This window comes from Heteronotia binoei, chromosome 12, assembly GCF_032191835.1.
Source record: "Heteronotia binoei isolate CCM8104 ecotype False Entrance Well chromosome 12, APGP_CSIRO_Hbin_v1, whole genome shotgun sequence".
NCBI classification, from domain to species: domain Eukaryota; kingdom Metazoa; phylum Chordata; class Lepidosauria; order Squamata; family Gekkonidae; genus Heteronotia; species Heteronotia binoei.
This window is the reverse complement of record NC_083234.1, coordinates 59918982-59940439: the sequence shown is the minus strand read 5'-3', so window position 1 is coordinate 59940439 and position 21458 is coordinate 59918982. Positions and strand designations below refer to the sequence as shown.

Genomic DNA, 21458 nt, shown 5'->3' with positions numbered 1-21458 from the left:
ATAATGTTATGGTCACCACTCCCAAGCGGTGCAATCACTTTTACATTTCTCACCAAGTCTTGGGCATAATTTAGGACCAAATCCAGGATTGCCCCACCCCTGGTAGGTTATGTGACCATCTGCTCCATAGCACAGTCATTGAGAACATTTAAAAACTCAATCTCTGTCTCTCGACCTGAACACATCAATCTGCGGGTAGTTAAAATCACCTATTACGACACAGTTTTTACGTTTAGCCGCTATCTTTAATCCTTCCATCATATTATGATCATCCTCTATCTTTTGATTTGGTGGGCGATAACAAACTCTCATAGTTAAATTTTCTTTTGGACCCTCTATTTCGACCCAAAGCATTTCTAGAAGGGAATCTAATTCTTTGACCTCAGTCTTACTGGACTGTATACCCTCTCTGACATACAGAGCCACCCCACCTCCAACCCTTCCCTCCCTATCCTTCCGATATAACTTATATCCAGGAATCACCACGTCCCACTGATTCTCCTCATTCCACCAAGTTTCTGAAATTCCCACAGTGTCTATGTTTTCCCCCAACACTAAACATTCCAACTCACCAATTTTACTTCGAACACTTCTAGCATTTGTATACAAACATCTATAATTTCCCAGGCAAGTTAGGCCCGCAACCTTCCTCCTGCTGCCTCGAGACTTTGGCAGACACTCCATACTGTTTGTCACCATCTCAGTGGACAACTCTGATCCATTACCCGAAAAGTAACAGCTAACCCTTCATCTCTTTGAGATGAGTCCTCCCGAACAAGAGACATTTCATCTCCGTCGGCTTTCCCCCAAGATTTAGTTTAAAAACTGCTCTGCCACCTTTTTGATTTTAAGCGCCAGCAGCTTGGTTCCATCTGGGGACAAGTGAAGACCATCTCTTTTGTACAGCTCCCACTTGTTCCAGAAAGCATCCCAGTGCCTAACAAACTTAAACCCTTCCTCCCTACACTATCGTCTCATCCACACATTGAGACTTCTAATTTGTGCATGTCTCTCCAGCCCTGCACGTGGAACAGGTAGCACTTCTGAGAAGGCTACCTTGGAGGTCCTGGCCTTAAGTCTCCTGCCTAGCAGGAGAAATTTTTCCTCCAGGACCTCACGACTGCATTTCTCCACATCGTTGGTGCCAACATGCACCATGACCACTGGCTCCTCCCCAGCACTGTCTATCAGCCTATCTACAACATGCGTAATGTCCACTACCTTCGCACCAGGCAGGCAAGTCACCATATGGTCAGTATGCGGTTTTGCCACCCAGCTGTCTACTTGCCTAAGGATCGAATCACCAACTACCAACTTCCTTCCTTCTTTCCTTCCTTCCTCTCTTGTGGCTCTCACACACATCTGACATTCATGATAATAATGTCTTGTGGCTCTTAAACATCTCAAGTCAAGTCAAGTCAAATTTATTTTTATATCCCGCCCTCCCCCGCCAAAGGCGGGCTCAGGGCGGCTCACAGACATGGAAACCATGATTTACATAAAATACAATACAATGTAAACACGAATTTTAAAATACAGTTCAAATACACAAATTAGTTAAAATAAATAAAAAACAGATGTTATAAGGTGCTATAAAATTACAATCAAACATAAGATGGCTAGATGGTTACAGGTCAATTCTAATTTCAATTTAGCCAGGTTCTATCTCAAAAGCCAGCTGGAAAAGATAGGTTTTGCAAGCCCTGCGGAATTGATTCAGGTCCCGCAGGGCTCACATCGTTTCTGGAACATCTGATGTTCATTCTATGTGGGTCTTATGTTAAGGAAGTTTGGCCGCCCCTTTCCCTTGCAGAGATTTGCCGTTTTCTTTGTTTTTCCACAAGCAGCAGGAGGCAGCTAGAGACTTACTTTAAAAAAAAAAAAATTGAAAACCAGGAATTCTGAGAATGTTGCTTGGGTTGGCAGCTCTGGGTTGGGAAATTCCTAGATATTTTGGGGTGGACTTTGGGGAGGGTGGAGTTTGAGGAGGGAAGAGACTTCATGGAGTATAATGCCATAGAGCCCACCCTCCAAAGCAGGCATTTTCTCTGGGGAAACTGATCTCTGTCATCTGAAGATCAATTGTATCACCAGGAGATCTCCAGGCCCCACCTGGTAGGCAGAGGAAATGGCTGCCATGTGGACAGGTTCAACAACTTCAGAGCAAAGTAGGTTTGAGAAAGACTGGAGAAAAGCTGGGGAAATTCTAGAGGTACATAAATGCATCGTGATGCTGTGGGGTAGAAAAAAATGCTGCTTCCCAAAAGCATTGAACTTGGGGCAGACAACTCATGTGGAAAGCACTAATGTTTGTCTGATCAATATTGAGTTTACTGACTATTACAGTTCTTTCTTCCAAAGAGCTCTGGAGGTACATAATCCTCCTCTCCTCAATGTTAATTTTCAGCCCTGACCATTTTGTTCTCAAAAAACAAGATTCTGTAAGGCCATCTACTCAATGTCAAACTCAATGCCAACGTTAGCTCACCTACTCCATTTTGGGTGTTCTTTCCCATCCAGGTGCAAAGCAGCTGCTAAATATTCTTTCAAGAAGATAACAGAGAGCCTGAGATGTCTAGGAAAAAATCACACCTTGTGGTTCCTGTTTGCATTGCTGCCTGCGCTTCAATAGTGATTATTTCCTACTTTCAGAGAGCAAAACTGTCCATGCCAGAAATCAAGCTCTGTGGAGGGATTCCTGCCAATAACACCATCACACCCTTAACAGATAATCGAACCTTCATCATTGCTCCATACTTTGACAACAGAAAGAACAATATGACACGAGTGATTGCTATAGTCCACCACAAGGATGTCAAGCAACTTTACTGCTGGTTCTGTCACCCAGCTAATGGTCGAATATACATCTCCAAAGCTGAAATAGATGTCCATTCCGATAGATTTGACTTCCCATATGGGGCCACAGACTTGAAATGTCTGGAACCAGAAGACTGGGAACCACGTCACATGTCAATACATTGGTCTCCTACAGGAGATATCGACCAGCTACCACGGTTTGAAATAAGAAACCGTGATCCTGAAGGTTCCCTTGTGGAATTCACAGTCTGCATCTCCACCATGTTTGGAGAGTACAACAACGTCCTGCAGTTTCTGCAGAGCATGGAGATGTATAAAATCCTTGGGGTGGGCCGAGTGGTGATCTACAAGAACAGCTGCAGCCCACTGATAGAGAAAGTGCTGGATTACTATATTGCAGAAGGGATTGTCGAGATAATTCCCTGGCCCATTGACTTACACCTCAATGTTTCATCTCGGTGGCATCACTCAATGGATCCCAAGGACATTGGCTACTATGGACAAATCACAGCCTTGAATGACTGCATTTATCGCAACATGTACAGGAGCAAATATGTGCTCCTCAACGATGTAGATGAAATTATTCTACCAGGGAAGTATCCAGATTGGAAAACCATGATGCAGGATCTTCAAGAGCAAAACCCAATGGCTGGTGTCTTCCGCTTTGAAACTCACGTCTTCCCTAAAACCGTGTTCACCCTCACTTACAAATTCAACACTTCCTCTTGGAACACAATACCTGGGGTGAACATATTGCAGCATGTCCTCCGAGAACCAGACCGAAAACACATTGTTAATCCTCGGAAAATGATTGTTGATCCAAGGAAAGTGGTTCAGACATCGGTCCACTCCATTCTCCAGGCCTATGGGGACAGTAAATGGATTCCAATGGATGTTGCTTTGGTCTATCATTGCCGGGCTCCCCTTCAAGAAAATCTCTCTCGACTTCTCCTAATTAAGGACACAACTCTCTGGAGGTACAATATGTCATTAATTGGAAATGTCAGCAAAGTTCTACAACAAATAGCGTGGGACACGGGAGAGGACCCAGGAAATCAAGCAGGAAACTATTTCTTTATTCTACTAATGCTGATCATCATATGTCTGCGTATTTCCAGCATTTGTAGGGCCTTTATAAACAAATGACATTTTATTGGGGCTAATGGAACAGTCTGTGTCTGGCCTGCTGGCCTGCTTGTGCTTTGTAGTTGGTTCAACTGGAAGAATAATTCCATTTGCATCTCTCTTTCCGGTTCCACCCCCCATCCCATTTCATTAAAAAGGAAAGCCAGTTGGGTTGACAAAAAATTGTGTCATGCACAACAATGGTTCCACTTATTTCTTGTGTCTACATCAGTTTGCACAGTCCAGATGTACCTGGCATAGTTAGGTCACATAAACTAGATTCTTTTGTTCAACCTGCATACTGTTTTACCTCTGAAGAAGAAGAATTGCAGATTTATACCCTGCCCTTCTCTCTGAATCAGAGAGACTTACAATCTCCTTTATCTTCTCCCCCCACAACGGACACCCTGTGAGGTGGGTGGGGCTGAGAGGGCTCTCACAGCAGCTGCCCTTTCAAGGACAACCTCTGCCAGAGCTCTGGCTCACCCAAGGCCATTCCAGCAGGTGCAAGTGGAGGAGTGGGGAATCAAACCCAGTTCTCCCAGATAAGAGTCCACAAACTTAAGCACTACACCAAACTGGCTCTCTGAATAATCTCCCAGTGGTATCCCCCATCCCAACAGTCTGGGGTACCTTTGAGAACATTAATGGTGCTGGCAAAAGATCCTTTGTGTGGCAGCAATTGCAGGGGGAAGGGATGTACTAGACTCAGAGAAACCAACAGAAAGAATAAGGGGGATAATATTTGATGGAAAGTTATAGATGGATCAGAGAAAATAAGAAGCTCCAGGCTTTGCTGTAAACTCTTGGGTGTTGACATAAAAAGAAACCCATGGAAAAGAGAAAGAAGGAAGTAGATTTCTGACGTGAGCTAGATTTTTGTCTCTTGGACCGATTTTCCACTCACCCTACGCCACTCTGATATTCCTCTTTTCAACATGGCTTCTTTCAGATTTCCCACTATCTGCCCCTGGGCTTCAACAAAGATCGGCGTTTTTCATGGCAAAGAGAAACTGGTTTTTAGTGGTTTCGCTTTTCCATGCAAAAACGCCAATGCAAGCTGAAGCCCCGGGGCAGATAGTGGGAAATCGGAAGGACGCTGCACTGAAAAGAGGAACGTCAGAGCAGCATAGGGTGAGTGCGAAATCGGTCTTGAGTTATTTTTTTAGGTTCAAGTTTTTATTACAGGAGATGATAACTTTATGGTAAAATATCAAAGGTGATTGAGGGTAGCTAGAAATCATTAACATTCACTGCCACAGACCACTGAAATAATTCACATTGGAGGCTCAGTTTTTAACAAGAAAAAAGTACACTGTTTACCCCTTGTGCGCTTAACCAGAACAGAGTCTAAGTCCAGTGGCATCTTTAAGACCAACAAAGTTTTATTTTTGTGTACATGCATACTTCTTCAGATGTGTTGAAACTGAACTTACCCGTCCATCCATATAGGTAAAGGGTCAAAAGAAGAATATATATATATATGAACATATATGAAGCTGCCTTATACTGAATCAGACTCTTGGTCCATCAAACTCAGCATTGTCTTCTCAGACTGGCAGCAGCTCTCCAGGGTCTCAAGCTGAGGTTTTTCACACCTATTTGCCTGGACCCTTTTTTTTAGTTAGAGACGCCGGGTATTGAACCTGGGACCTTCTGCTTACCAAGCAGATGCTCTAGAAGAAAATAGTTGCTTTTCTATGTTTCTTGGCTGTTGCTTGTGGAATGTACTCTTAAATTTATTTATTTGGTGTCATCTAATAGAGAGATGTTTCTTTCCAGTGGAGGACTAAAGTAATTACAGGATCCAGCCCTTTGAAGGAAGGCAGAGAAGCCAATCCTGGGTGAGCCTTTGGTTCCCAGGCTTGTTCATGGTTGCTACATGGCCTTTGTTGGTCTGGTTGATTTGAATGAGGGTCTCCAGCCGAGCCCCAAATTCCTTCTTGCTGCAATGTACATCATCTCGAGCATTACCTGAGGTATTACAGTTGTTCTACCTAATTTAAAATAAGTGCAGAGGTTACGTAAGAAAGCCCTTTTTTTGCAAAAGATGCCTGATTGATCATATTTTTAAGACTGCAGCTTCAAAAGGAAGAAGAAGAAGAAGAAGAAGAAGAAGAAGAAGAAGAAATTGGATTTATATCCCGCCCTCCACTCCGAAGAGTCTCAGAGCGGCTCACAATCTCCTTTACCTTCCTCCCCCACAACAGACACCCTGTGAGGTGGGTGGGGCTGGAGAGGGCTCTCACAGCAGCTGCCCTTTCAAGGACAACCTCTGCCAGAGCTATGGCTAACCCAAGGCCATTCCAGCAGGTGCAAGTGGAGGAGTGGGGAATCAAACCCGGTTCTCCCAGATAAGAGTCCACACACTTAACACTACACCAAACTGGCTCTCAAGCAAGGAGCCAAGCAAGAGGTGTTTAACTTGTTCCCTCTGTACTGCTTCTCCACTCCAAATCACCTCCTTTACAAAGATGCAATATGAATAAAGGGGAGGGGGGGAATATGTGTTTGGGCTCTAAAAATGCTGATCATCTTGCATCTGTTCCTACTGAAGGGAGGGACGGTAGCTCAGTGGTAGAGCATCTGCTTGGTAAGCAAAAGGTCCCAGGTTCAATCCCCGGCATCTCCAACTAAAAAAAAAAAAGCATCCAGGTAAGTAGGCATGAAAAACCTCAGCTTGAGACCCTGGAGAGCCACTGACAGTCTGAGTAGACAAGACTGACTGATGGACCGAGGGGGGTCTGATTCAGTAGAAGGCAGCTTCATATGTTCATATATGAGGTCAAACCCAGCTGCCTCTTTCCCTCATAGATAAATTATTTTTTTAAAGCATATGGTTAGTGTTCCAAATTTCACTTTCTCCCAAATCCATTCCTGTTCTCTGAACATTCTTCTCGAAATAATTCAACAAAACAGAGCCCCTCCCCCAGTTGTTCATTTCTATTAATAATTCAAAATTTTGTTTTACTGCAAGGTAATAATTCTTTATCTTTTCTTCCAGGCAAATGGATTCTAACAGAATGTTGGATGGGGCAGAAAACTCCTAATAATATTTCTTTGTGGTGGGCCAACTAAAGTCTAAGCCACACGTGCTGCTGCGAACTTTGTGAGTGGCAGTGTGTGTGTGTGATGAATTCAGTCAGGGCGCGCAGGGCAGTGAGAAAGGAGAGACCAGTGTAACCCTTGTCTATCATGCCGTCTCCCTGTCCTGAAGTAGCTTCGGGGAACAGTTCATAGAATTGTTATGCCTGGTTCATCCCTCAAATGATGGCTTTTTGTGCATGAGATGTAACTGATTTGGGACCAAGTATTATCCAAATCTGTCCCTGTGTTGGAGAAATGCATGTGTAAAGCTAAACATATATTCTGGGACTGGGATTCTTTGAGTCTGTTGTATGCTCAACAAGGCTTTTTTGGTAGAAAATGCCCAGCAGGAGCTCATTTGCATCTTAAGCCACACCCCTTGATGTCACCATTGTTTCACATAGGGCTTTTTTTGTAGAAAAAGCCCAGCAGGAAATCATTTGCATATTAGGCCACACCTCCTGATGCCAAGCCAGCCGGAACTGCGTTCCTGCTTAAAAAAAAGCCCTGATGCACAAGTGAGGTGAACATAAATCTCCCACGTAAGGAGAAAAGGAAGGGAGACTCCTCCTTAACCAGAAAGAACCTTTATTGACCTAATCAAGGTACAGGACAGCAAAGGACAGTAAAATTAATTATAGAGGTACATGACACTGCTATGATAAGAAATACAACAGCAATCTAAACCAATTAAAAACAGTCACTGCTTTACAACACTTACACAGCCTTCAGATTTCCTGCCTTCTTTCCAAGCAGGCATCTCGACTTGGCAAAAGATGACAAAAACTTTCTTCTTTGGGAGCTGTTTGGGGGGGAGGGTATTGCTCAGTGGTGGGCTTGGGAGGCAGAAGGTCCCAGATGCAATCCCCACCACCTCCAATTAAACAGAAGAAGATGATGATATTGGATTTATATCCCACCCTCCACTCCGAATCTCAGAGCAGCTCACAAACTCCTTTATCTTCCTCCCCCGCAACAGATACCCTGTGAGGTTAGGGTTAGGGTGCAAGTGGAGGAGTGGGGAATCAAACCTGGTGCTCCCAGATAAGAGTATGCACACTTAACCACTACACCAAACTGGCTGTCAACAGATCAGGTAGGAGGGGATGTGAAAGACCTCTGTCCAGAGAGCTGCTGCCAGCCTGAGTAGACAATACTGACCTTGAGGGATGAATGGTCTGACTCAGCCTAAGGCACCTTCATGTCTTCATGTCACCTGCATTTCCAAGGATTTCCAGGGACAGGAAGTTCCCTTTTAAGGTAAATCTGCTGAGCCCCATGGCACAGAGTGGTAAAGCTGCAGTACTGCTCATGACCTGAGTTTGATCCCAGTGGAAACTGGGTTCAGGTAGCCGGTTCAAGGTTGACTCAGCCTTCCGCCCTTCCGAGGTCAGTAAAATGAGTACCCAGCTTGCTAGGGGGAAAGTGTAGATGACTGGAGAAGGCAATGGCAAACCACCCAATAAAAAGTCTGTCGTGAAAACGTGAAAGGAACGTCACCCCAGAGTCGGAAACGACTGGTGCTTGCAAAGGGGACTACCTTTACCTTTCTAATCCCCTGTGGAAACACCAGTTGTTTCCGACTCTGGGGTGACGTTGCTTTCACAACGTTTTCACGGCAGACTTTTTTACAGGGTGGTTTGCCATTGCCTTCCCCAGTCATCTACACTTTACCCCCAGCAAGCTGGGTACTCATTCTACCGACCTCGTAAGGATGGAAGGCTGAGTCAATCATGAGCCGGCTACCTGAATCCAGCTTCCACCAGGATTGAACTCAGGTTGTGAGAAGAGCTTGGAGTAGGATGTCTATCCAAAACACACACACACACAAAGCAAGACTGAACCAATAGACATTTTCCATTGCATTCTGGGGTGTGTTGTGCATGGCCCAAAATGGTATGGAGTGCCTGTGGAGGTCAAAAAGAAAGGACTGGGTATCAGAGTGGGGAAATTATTCATTGATTCCCCCCCCACTCTGAGTTGATAGTTGCTGTGACCTAAGGTGTGATGGCTGTTTGAAGAAGAGGAAGACTGCAGATTTATACCTTACCCTTCTCTCTGAATCAGAGACTCAGAGCAGCTCACAATCTCCCATATCTTCTCCCCCCACAACAGACACCCTGTGAGGTGGGTGGGGCTGAAAGGACTCTCACAGCAGCCACCCTTTCAAGGACAACCTCTGCTTCTATTACGATCTAAAGGTTATCTGGCATCTAAGGGAGTCTTCCTATCCCCTGTTTTTAAGAATGAGATGGTCTCTCCACTACTATCCATCAAGAAGTGTCCAACTCAACAGAATTATCCCCTGACTACAAAGGTCGACAACAATAATTCAAATAGGGAAGAGCCAACTGATTTAACCAACTGCCGTTCCCCGCCTAATAATTTTGATGAAACTATGGACATAGTAGCAGGAAATAATATTCTGGAAGATAATATCAGAGATCACTTCCAATCACTTCAAGCGCAAGAACAACAGGATATCCTAAAGAGACTGGATCTATTGAGGGAAAATCTTGTATTAAAACAGACTGAATTCCAAAAGAGAATTCAAGGGATTCCCAATAATCAAATAGAAATTTCACAGGACAACTTACCAACAAATTCAGATCAACAAGAAGAAGCCTGTACTTCTATAATCTCCAATCATTCTCTTCAGACCAATTTTAACTCTGACAATTTGGCCTCTAATTCTACACCATCCAGCTTTTCCATCCAATGGGTGTAAATATCAAGACTCTCAAAAACTACACGACCAAATTACAGAGCTGGACTGACTGTCCGAAAAGTCTTCAACTAGAGATCTTCACTTCTTATCTTGGAATATTGCTGGCTGGCTGAATAAATCATGTGACCCTGACTTTATCGATTTCCTTACCCATTATGATTGTATTCTACTTCAAGAAACTTGGTCAGAATTAGAAATCAATATCCCTGGATTTCTTCCATTCAACCTTGCTGCTCATAGAAATGCTTCCAGGGGCAGATTTAAAGCTGGATTAACAATTATGATTAAAGCAAATATATGTTCCGACGTAACTTTACTTGACTCTTCCCCTCCCCTAGCACAGGCTCTGTTAATTCACTTAACTATTTCTATGCTGATTCTGGTAAATGTTTATCTTCCTCCACCTGAGGATGATTTAATGCTTTTGAGCAATTGGAACAAACTATCTGATTTTATTATTTCTTTGCTTAAACGTTTCCCATGTACCCCACTCCTTATAATTGGTGGTATGAATGCACGGATAGGACCAAGTAACCAAAACCTTATTTCTGCTTTAGGCTTTGAAGGATTTGACCAATTACACGTACCCCTTGCCGACATACGAATTTCTAAAGATACATTATATAATAAGGCGGGTTTACAACTTATGGAATTTTGTATTACTTATGATCTTAATATCCTAAATGAGTCACCCAGTTTCCCAAATGCAAATGAATTTACCAACTCCTCAACAAGAGGTAGTAGTGTTATCGATTATTGCCTTTGTTCCTCAAATCTAGTTAGCTCTTTCTCCATTGGAATCCGCACTGAGAGTGACCATCTGCCCCTCCTCCTGACACTTCATAGCAACTCTCTTTTTAACTCATATGCCAGTATCTATATCCCCGATAGTGTTTCCCAGGACCCTGTTAAAAGAATTAAATGGACTACCCAAACTGACAAAGAGTTACTCTGCTTATTTCAATCAGACAGAATGTTGGAGTTTAGAACAATTATTGCCAAAACGTGTTCTATGGAGGAACATAAGAGAAGCCATGTTGGATCAGGCCAATGGCCCATCCAACACTCTGTGTCACACAGTGGCAAAAAAAAATTATATATATACATACTGTGGCTAATAGCCACTGATGGACCTCTGCTCCATATTTTTATCTAACCCCCTCTTGAAACTGGCTATGCTTGTAGCCGCCACCACCTCCTGTGGCAGTGAATTCCACATGTTAATCACCCTTTGGGTGAAGAAGTACTTCCTTTTATCCGTTTTAACCCAATTGCTCAGCAATTTCATCGAATGCCCACGAGTTCTTGTATTATGAGAAAGGGAGAAAAGTACTTCTTTCTCTACTTTCTCCATCCCATGCATAATCTTGTAAACCTCTATCATGTCACCCCGCAGTCGACGTTTCTCCAAGCTAAAGAGCCCCAAGCGTTTTAACCTTTCTTCATAGGAAAAGTGTTCCAACCCTTTAATCATTCTAGTTGCCCTTTTCTGGACTTTTTCTAATGCTAATATCCTTTTTGAGGTGCAGTGACCAGAATTGTACACACTATTCCAAATGAGACCGCACCATCTATTTATATAGGGGCATTATGATACTGGCTGATTTGTTTTCAGTTCCCTTCCTAATAATTCCCAGCATAGCATTGGCCTTTTTTATTGCAATCGCACACTGTCTTGACATTTTCAGTGAGTTATCTGCCACGACCCCAAGATCTCTGTCTTGATCATTCTTCTCCAGTTCACACCCCATCAACTTGTATTAGTGGCTGGGATTGTTGGCCCCAATGTGCATTACTTTGGACTTGGCCACATTGAACCTTATCTGCCACGTTGATGCCCACTCAGGCCAATTTAGCCTATGCTCAGATAATTGCTTCATGTATTTCTGTAGCTAAATCAATTTGTCTTCCTAATCCCACCTGACTCAGAATGCAGGATTATGAAAAAACTTCTCAGGGACTCATTTAGAACTTTTAGGCAAGACAATAATTCCTGCAACCTAAAAATTTACTCTGCACACAAGGAGATATATCATAGCCTTATCACCGAGAAAAAAAACCAGTTTTAGAAACAAAAATGGGACCATTTGCTGAATACAATTAAAATCAAAGACTGTAAACTATTTTGGCAAATGGTCTCTGGTTACTTGAAAAATAATTCAGCCCTGGCTGTGATTACACCTACTCCCCAAAAATGGATTATTATTTTGAAATATTTAATGACCAAGATATTTCAATAGCGTGCAGAGAAGAATTTACCTTTTCAACCAATCCAGAATGGCCTCCTGTGAGTCCTGAGGAAATAATTGATCTAATCTCTGAATTGGAGACTGGCAAGGCCCCTGGTTTAGATGGGATTCCAGCTGAACCCTTTAAGAAGTATGTGGACTGGTGGGCCATTCCACTGGCAAACCTATTTGCTCTTATTGATCAGAACGAAAACATCCCTGGGTCCTGGTTAAGATCATTAATATGCCCAATCCCCTAGAAACTATCATCCAATCAGCCTACTTTCCATCTCATGTAGGCTGTATTCTAAACATCTTGAACGTCACCTATTAAATTGGTTAACTAAAGAAAAGATCATTGGCCTGGAACAAATTGGTTTCCTCAAAGGGAAATCTACAATTGATCATTGCTCCACTCTTGCCTTCTTGTCAGATAAATATATTGAAGCCTAAAAGAGGGAAACTGTATACAGCCTTTATCTATTTAAAGGGCGCTTTTAACTCAGTCACCAGAGATCTGCTATGGGGAAAACTTATAACTCTGGGGATGGAACCACGCCTACTTTTCTTAATCAAGAAACTACATGATGCTATCTCAGGTGTTATTAAAGTATCCCCTGATGGTCAACTCTCTTCCAGTTTCCCAGTTGCTAAGGGAGTAAAACAGTGCTGTGTTCTTGCCCCTTATCTCTTTAATCTGTTTCTGAATGATTTGAACCAACATATGTCCATTGTGAATGGCCACCCTCCCTTCTTAGAACAATTAGCAGTGCCTTTACTGCTATACACTGACGACACTGTTATTATTTCACGTACCAGAACTGGCCTCCAAAAATACTTGAAAGCCTTTCATCAATACTGTAGATTGAATCGACTAGTAATTAATTATGAAAAATCAAAAATCCTGGTTTTTTTCAAAGAGCTGGCACCTATGTAAATGGTGCATTGGTACAAAAGAAATTGAACAAGTGAAGGCTTACAAGTATTTGAGAATTACCTTTAACTACAACCTTAGATGGTCAATGCATCGTAATAAAGCTGTAAGTCTAGAAAGATTTTCTCTGCCGCAAATTAAAAAGTTCTTTTTCTTAGGAGGTAACCAGTTCATTCCAGCAACTCTGAAAATTTACAATGCTAAAATCCTCCCTCAGTTGCTATATGGAATACCTTTGTGGATTGGAGCCTTTAGTCCCTGCGTGGAGAATGTGCAATCATCATTCTGCCGTCAGATTTTAGGTGCTCTCAAATGTGTCCCCTACTCATCCATTTGTGCAGAGCTAGGTTTACACCTTCTAGAAACCAGAGCCTGGATTATGGCTTTTAAGTTCTGGTTAAAAATTCATTTCAGAACGGATTCAGGAAGTTTATTATACTACCTGATGAAAGACAAGCATAGTATTACTTGGCTCTCTACATTTACTCACAAACTACAAAAACTTGGTATTGAGGTGAACACTTTTTTCTTATATGACAAATTATATATTTTAAGAACAATCCAACTAAGTCTTATGGATCACGAATACCAAAAAGTGTTCCCCTCACATCTCCCTGTTTGCTCTGCAGCTAATCTAGGTATACCCCAAAGACATGGGAAGATACCCCATTATTTTTTTACTTTAGACTCCCCATTCCATCGTCGGACTTTTACTTTGGCGCGTTTAAATGCCTTCCCATCAACAGTTCTCTATGGTAGGTTTAGACAGATACCTCTCCAAAATAGATTATGACCATGTGAATTAGGAGTCCTTGATGCTATATCCCATATTATTTTAGAATGTCCTCTCCTGGCCTCACAACGTAGACAATTTTTAGCTGAATATCTCCAACACAATGTATTTACTAAAAGGAAAATTCTATTCTACCTTTTAGATGTTAATCCCCCTATTACTACATGTGTTGAGAACTTCTTAGTAGAAGCCTATAAAATTAAATCTAGGCATAGTACTGTATTTTAATTGCTGGGTGTCTACTTTTGATTAGTATTATTGGCTGCTATTTTAATTGATTGTTTGTGTATTGTTCTTACCAGATTTCAGGCCTTTGTACCTACTTTTGATTGTGAATCATTATTGCTCTTATGACAATAAAGGTCTGAACTATGAAAGTATCCTTCAAATATTAAAACAAGAGAGAGCTGCTAAATTAATTTGAACAGTTACAGTATTCATACTCACTTGTGCGGGTTTTCATGCCTGGGAAAGACAGGGAGAGAAAGGGAGAGAGATCAGCCACAGGAGCTCACAGCTCCCATCTCCGGATCGTTATGATGAAAGAAAACAAACAAATTAAAAAGACGAACAAATTAAAAAGACGAAAAACAATGGAGATCATGTCTATGTGATATTTATCTGGCTGCACATAATGTAGAAAACAAACGATGAAGCACAAAGAACAGGAGTCGGCGTAGCACTGCCTGATCTTGGTAAAAGCAATGAATGGAAGGAAGGAAAGGGACGGTCTAAATGTATAAGATTAAAAAACAAAGGGTGTGGTTGTCATCAGACGGCACGGGGTATTCACTGCCAGAGGGCAGTCTTTTCCCTCTTTCTCAGAAGCGCTTTTGTGATGGTTGGATATATGGAACACATCTGCTTTTAGTACAACAGGTGTCTGGATGTGCCTATAATGAATCAACATCTCTAACAATAGCAAAGAGGTTTGTATTGGGTACTGTTTGGACAACGAGGACTATGGGATGTCTGAAGCACAGACCTTTTGGCAGCCAGCAAACATGGTAAAAGGCAAACCAAGAATAAATGAATAAATCTATATGAAAGTGCAGTTTAATTTTTTTTTAAATATATCTTTATTAAATAAATGTTCAGACAACCATAGAAAAAGTGAATATCCCAAGCAAAAAAAAAGACAATGTAAAATATTAAAATCCATGATGTAAACACAGCACAGTGTGTCTTTAAACCGATCCTAAATTACTTAGCAACCTTTATAATAACACCAGTTTGTATGCTGCCTTGAGCCACAGTGGATAGCAGGAAAGGCAGGGTTAAATAAGCAAACTTAGGCTTGCCAGGCCCAAGATCCCAGTGGGGAATTTCCTCAGTTTTGCAGGTTCCTCCCTGCCCTAACAGCCACCATGTGTCTTTAAAACTAGACAGACTTAGAAGAAGCTTGGAAATTGCTGTGTTTTGGAAGGTATGTGTGTCTTTAAATCTCAGTAGGAGGAAAGCTGGATGGGCAGGATGAGCAGGCAAAGACATGTGACTTTTCCCAGCGTGAGATGCTGTGAGAATGTAAGGCTGCCCAGTCCCTCCGTTTGTTTTGCATTTGTTTCAGAAGTTGTATAGTAAAATGGAGGTAACTAGAACCTGATTATGGGATGGAGGGAAACTCCATGCCCTAGACCGCTCCCTTTAATTTTCCTGTTAGTCTGAAGAAGTTGGTTGAAATACAGCAGATGGTTACATTCAGCAACTCCCTTGAGTAAATTGCCCCAGTAAGATTACAAAAGCATGTGCTTGCAAACTGTTTATTTTGGCTGCTTTGTGTGTGTGTTTCTGTGTTTACTTTCATTTAGTGAAAGTGCAGCTGCTGGGGGCTGAAAAAATGAAGACTATATTCAGGGGAACTGCTGTATTTCTATTTGTTTATTTTAGGGAATGGGAAAGTCTTGCAACTCCATCCCCAAAGTCCCCAGATATTTTCTGAGGTGGACCTGGCAACCCTACATGATGTTTATGCCATTTTCCCTCCCAGTGGTGACAAAAAGTGCCCAAGAACATTGTTCTCCTTCCTCAGTTTTTTTTCCTCAAAGCAACTACTGTGTGCAGTATATGAGGTCGAGAGGAGTGGACTGGCCAACACAGTTGGTGATTCCAGCCTGCATTCCCCTGATCTAGGGTTGCCAGCTCCAGGTTGGGAAACACCTGGAAGTTTTGGGGGTGTAACCTGAGGATGGCAGGGTTTAGGGAGGGACTTAACTGGAGTATAATGCTAGAGAGTCCACCTTCCAAAGCAGCCATTTTCTCCTGGTGAACTAATATCTGTCATATGGAGACCAGTTGTAATAATGAGAGATCTCTAGCCACCATCTGGAGGATGGCAACCCTACTTACCCTGTGTCCTATGCTGGCCATCAGTGATTTAACCACAGTAAAAAATTGTAAAGGTAGTCCCCTGTGCAAGCACCAATCATTTCCGACTCTGGGGTAACGTCGCATCATGACATTTTCACGGAAGACTTTTTTATGGGGCAGTTTGCCATTGCCTTCCCCAGTCATCTACACTTTCCCTCCAGCAAGCTGGGTACTCATTTTACTGACCTTGGAAGGGTGGATGGCTGAGTCAACTTTGAGCCGGCTAACTGGAATCCATTTTACTGACCTCAGAAGGATGGAAGGCTGAGTCAACTTTGAGTCAGCTACCTGGAACCCAACTTCCACTGGGATCAAACTCAGGTCATGAGCAGAGGGCTTGGACTGCAGTACTGCAGCTTTACCAGTCTGCACCACGGGGCAATTCTGCCAGATCTCCAACCATCCAGTTTCTCCACTGCAAAGCACTAACATTATCATTTTCAAATAATTTGGCTACAATGCCAAAGATGTCAACCTTGGGTAAGCCACCCTACCTACAATCCCCATCACAGAAAGAAACAGCAAGGCCAAGTTAAGAGTTACTTGAATTATGAGCAAGTAGGAGGAGCATATACAAATAACCCCATTCCTTTACCTCATAATGGTCCAAAAATAACAGGTGTTACAGAACAACACCAGATACCTCTACATGCTGCTCTGGCAGCTCCTGTAGCACTCTTTGATGAAAGGTGGACCTAGCTGAAGCAGAACAACAATCCTGCAATGTTTACCAACCAAGTGGCTAGTCTACATGTGTATTTGCTTGTGGATCTAGATTGAATTGCTCTAGAGACAAGCAAGAGTTCCCAAGCGAGGTGCTTTACCTTGTAGGACTCTGCATTGCATAAGCTGAACCAACAAACAAAGAAAAATGAACATGCTTTCTCCTTAGGGTTGCCAGGTCCTGTCTCTTCCCTGGTGGGGGACTTTTGGGGGGTGCTCCTGGAGGAGTGGGGATGTCCCCAACATGATGGTGTCATACAGAAGTGATAACATCATGTTAGGGACCAGTGCCCCAAATGCCTGAACTCCAAGTGCCAAATTTGCTGCTGGAGTTCAGGTGCTCTTCTGCCCTTGCTTCTTGGAAGCAGAATTTAAAGACACTCTTTACATGCTGTTTACAAGAAGCAGGGGCCATGTACACCTGAACTGGAGGTGTGCAGCCAGAAGTCACCCCTCTCCCTTCCTCCTGTGAGGTTTAAAGGGCTCTCCAGCTTATCGGTAGGCCATGTGCTCCTGCAAACCACACACACACACACACAAACCTTTACTGGAATATATCAGATAGTAAATAAAACAATGAACAGGTATAGAGGTAACAAGGAGAAAGGGTATGTCAATCATATACATCTAAACTTTAAGCAATCAATCCTTAATTACCAGACTTAAAAACAAGGCTACCTTTTCAGTTATTTCGGTTGATGAATCATTCAGGAGACGACGCACCTTCTTGGCGTCTGAACAACCTGTTATGTTGAGCAAAACTGAATCTAAAATATTAAGGCGTATATCATCATATTGGGGGACCGTCAAGAAGAATATGAGAAACTGAATCAAGCTGTTTTAAATTGCATACACAGAGTCTTGCTGAATATGGAGTTTTATTATATCTGCATAGACTGCAGATGGGATAGTATTCTCCTGCCAAACCAGCTGGAGGGCCCTTTAATCTCCCAGCAGGAGAGAGAGAGGGGTGGCCACTGGCCACACACCTGAGCTCCAGTGGTCACTCTTGGAGGCAGGGCTTGGGGATAGAGCTTCCACTGCTGGCCAGCTGGCCAGTGGCAAGGAGGAGCTCTGTCTTTGTGTGAGTATAAAGAGAAAAACTGGGTAGCCTAGCTATAGGGTAGATGTGACGCAAGCTGGGTGAGGGTTCCCTGGCCTGACTTGCAGTCATATGTACCATTGAGAGCCTCACCTTACAAACCTTTCCATTGCTTGGTGTGGTTCAGAATGCTGTGAGGGAGGAGGAGAGACTTTTGCCTTCCCTTGTGCACCATTTTCCCAAGAGGAAATGGACATGGAGCCCCCCTCCTCTATTTGCCCCTTTCTTGGGCCCCAAGTGACCTGGAATCATGTGACTGAGAACACATGGGATCTGAGAAAGGGGCAAACAGGTCCATCTGCGGCCATTTCCGCTAGGGAAAACAGCATATGAGGAGAGGCAGAAGCCCCTCCTCTCCCCTCAGTGAGCTCCAAGCCTCAGCAAGGACAGTTTGTATGGTGAGTCCCCCAATGGTACATGTGTCTGTCAGTAAGGCTGGGCCAGGAGACTGCTGACCTTGCTCATGTCATATCTATCATATAGCTAAGTTCTGGAAGGTGGAGCAGACAGCTCTGATATCCAGAGTGTAAAGTACTGGGGTCGGCGCAGTAAGAGACCAGAGTCGGAGAGTGATTTCAGCAAGCTTTACTTCAGGAACACCAACACAAACTGAGCTCTATTCAAACCTCCTGCTCCTTTATACAATTCTTGCCCCCTTCTGATTGGACCTTAACTATGTACATGGATTGGCTATTTACAGAGGCCTAAGGGCCTATCAGGGTACAGTATGAGCCTAGATGTTGATTGGCTACTTATGTTTCAATCCTTCCCCTGATTGGGCACGCTTAGGCCTTCTCTGGAACCCTGGTGTGGAGTACAAGCTTGGCTTGTTCAGCTTCCCTCCAAAAGTAACAGTTCCCTCCAAAAGTAACAGTTCTCCATTTGAACCTAGGACACAACACCCCTCCCCCCATAGTTCCAGCTATCAGGTGACATAGTCCTGGAGATATGCCGGAGGGCGGCGGTCTCGTGTCGAGCGTCGGAGCTCCGAGGGGACTGGGCGTTCCGACTCGGTTGGTGGTTCCGCGGCTGCAGAGCTGGAGACATCTGGGACGGCGGCCCCGGGAGACCTGGGTTCAGCTGCTCGGTCGGGGGTCTCCTCCTGCTGGGCCGAAGCGGGCTCCACGGAACCCTGTTCTGTGTCAGGCTCACGGGGACTTACGTTGTCCGGATCTGGAGCCTCTGACCTTGGCTCCCCGGCAGGCAGGCGACCACGGAGTTGGTCGATGTGTCGCCTCAGGAGATGTCCACCCTCCAAAGTCACTGCATAGGAGACCGGTCCGGTGACGTGGTCCACCTTTCCAGGGAGCCAGGCGGGGCCAGTGGTGGCATAGTTCCGTGCCCACACTGTCTCACCTGGGTAGAACCCTCTGGGGGCTTTAAGGTGTTCCGGGGCCGGTCGCCTGTCTGGGGCTCGGTCAGGGTGCAGCTTGTCCAGCAGGGTGGTGATGCGGCGGCCCATGAGGAGTTCGGCTGGACTGCGACCTGTGGAGGCGGTGGATGTGGTCCGGTAGGCCATTAGGAAACACGCCAAGTCTTTGGGCCAGTCTGAGGGGCCCAGACGGTTCAAGGCCTCCTTTGCCGTGCGCACCATCCACTCTGCCTGGCCATTGGTGGCTGGAAGAAACGGGGCAGAGCGAATGTGCCTGATGAGGTTCCTGGCTAAGAAGTCCTGGAACACTGCGGACGTGAATGCTGTGCCGTTGTCGGTGACGATGGTCTCCGGCAACCCGTGGGTTGCAAAGATGGCCCTCAGAGCCGTGATGGTCGCCTGCGATGATGGCGAGGGCACCTGGACCACCTCCAACCACTTGGAGTATGAATCCACTAGTATGAGTAGAGTCCGCCCATGGAAGGGGCCAGCAAAGTCCATATGCAGTCTTGACCAGGGGGTTTTGGTGGATTCCCATGGTTGCACTGGGCCACGTGGGGGGTCAGGCCTTGACACCTGGCATGTCGGGCACCTTTTAACCCAAGCCTCAATTTCTGCATCGAGGCCGGGCCACCAGACATAGCTCCGTGCGAGAGCCTTCATGCGGACTATGCCCGGGTGTGCCTCGTGCAGGGCTCTAAGCACTTGGTCTTGCAAGGGTTTGGGGATGACGACTCTGTTGCCCCATAGTAGGCAGCCTTTGTGGGTGGATAGTTCGTCTTTCCGGGCTGCAAACGGAGTAAATTCCGGCCCAGTCGAGCCCTTGGGCCACCCCCTCCCCACCCAGTCCAAGACACGGGAGAGGACTGGATCACGAGCGGAGCGGGCAGCAACGTCGCGGGCGAGCAATGGCCTGTCCGGAAGCATGTCCATCAGTAGGATCTGATGAGCCGGGGCTGGATCGGGATCCACGTCAGGCAAGGGCAAGCGGCTCAGGGCGTCAGCATGGCCCATTGCCTTGCCCGGGCGATGCACTAGGGTGTAAGTGTAGCCGGCTAGAAAAATGGACCAACGGAGGACCCGTGGGGACAACACCTGAGGGGTCTGCCGGTCTGATGCAAAGAGGCCCAAGAGGGGTTTGTGGTCCGTATAGAGGGTAAAGGGCCGGCCGTAGATGTAATCATGAAATTTTTTGACACCGGCCACAACTGCCAACCCTTCTTTGTCGATTTGGGCGTAGTTCCGCTCTGCTGATGAGAGGGTCCGCGAGTAGTACGCGATAGGGACTTCGGTCCCATCAGGGAGTCGGTGGCCCAGAACTGCCCCCACGCCATAAGGGGATGCGTCGCATGCCAGGACCAAGGGCAGGGTCTCGTCGAAATGGGCAAGGACGGAGTTGGACATCAGGAGGCCCTTGATATCTTGGAAGGCTTTAGCGTGCTGGCGGCCCCATGCCCAGGGTCGGTTCTTGTCTAGAAGCCGGTGCAGGGGTTCGGCCACCGCTGCCTTGTGGGAGAGAAAAGCATGATAAAAGTTTAGGAGGCCGAGGAAGGCCTGGAGTTCTTGCTTGTTGGTGGGCGCTGGAGCATCTCTGATGGCACGCAGCTTGGCGTCGGAGGGATGGACCCCCTGGGCATCGATGGAGAACCCCAGGAATTCCACCCGATCCACGCCCAGGAGGCACTTCTCCCGTTTGACCTTGAGGCTGGCTGTTTCAAAACGTTGTAGGACTCCTCTAAGGCGGGCGGCGAATTCTTCAGGCGAGGCTGCCGCGATCAGCACATCATCGAAGAATGGAGTGACTCCGGGAAGTCCTTTTAAAAGAGAGTCCATGAGTTCCTGGAACAACCCCGGAGCCACACTCACGCCAAATTGCAACCGCTTTACTCTAAAGGCCCCCCGGTGGGTCACAATTGTTTGGGCGTTGGCCGTGGCCTCATCCACCGGCAGCTGTTGGTAAGCTTGGGCCAAGTCCAACTTGCCAAAAATTTTTGCGCCGGCTAGGGTGGCTAGAACGTGGCTGACGATGGGCACAGGGTATGCGTGGGCCTGAAGAGCCTTGTTGAGGGTACACTTATAGTCTGCACAAATTCGCACTTCCCCACTGGGCTTGACTGGAGTCACGATGGGAGTTTCCCAGGTTGCGTGGGTGACAGGCTCTAGTATTCCCTGTGCAATCAGT

At 45.1% G+C, this 21458-nt stretch overlaps 1 protein-coding gene across 1 annotated transcript; it reads left to right on the top strand.

The window, feature by feature from the left end:
• The first annotated feature begins 2571 nt into the window (after positions 1 to 2571).
• On the top strand, positions 2572 to 3963 carry LOC132580004 (uncharacterized). The gene has a single exon (XM_060250612.1). It carries the CDS (start codon positions 2572 to 2574, stop codon positions 3961 to 3963), a length of 1392 nt encoding a protein of 463 aa, XP_060106595.1.
• The last annotated feature ends 17495 nt before the right edge of the window (positions 3964 to 21458 follow it).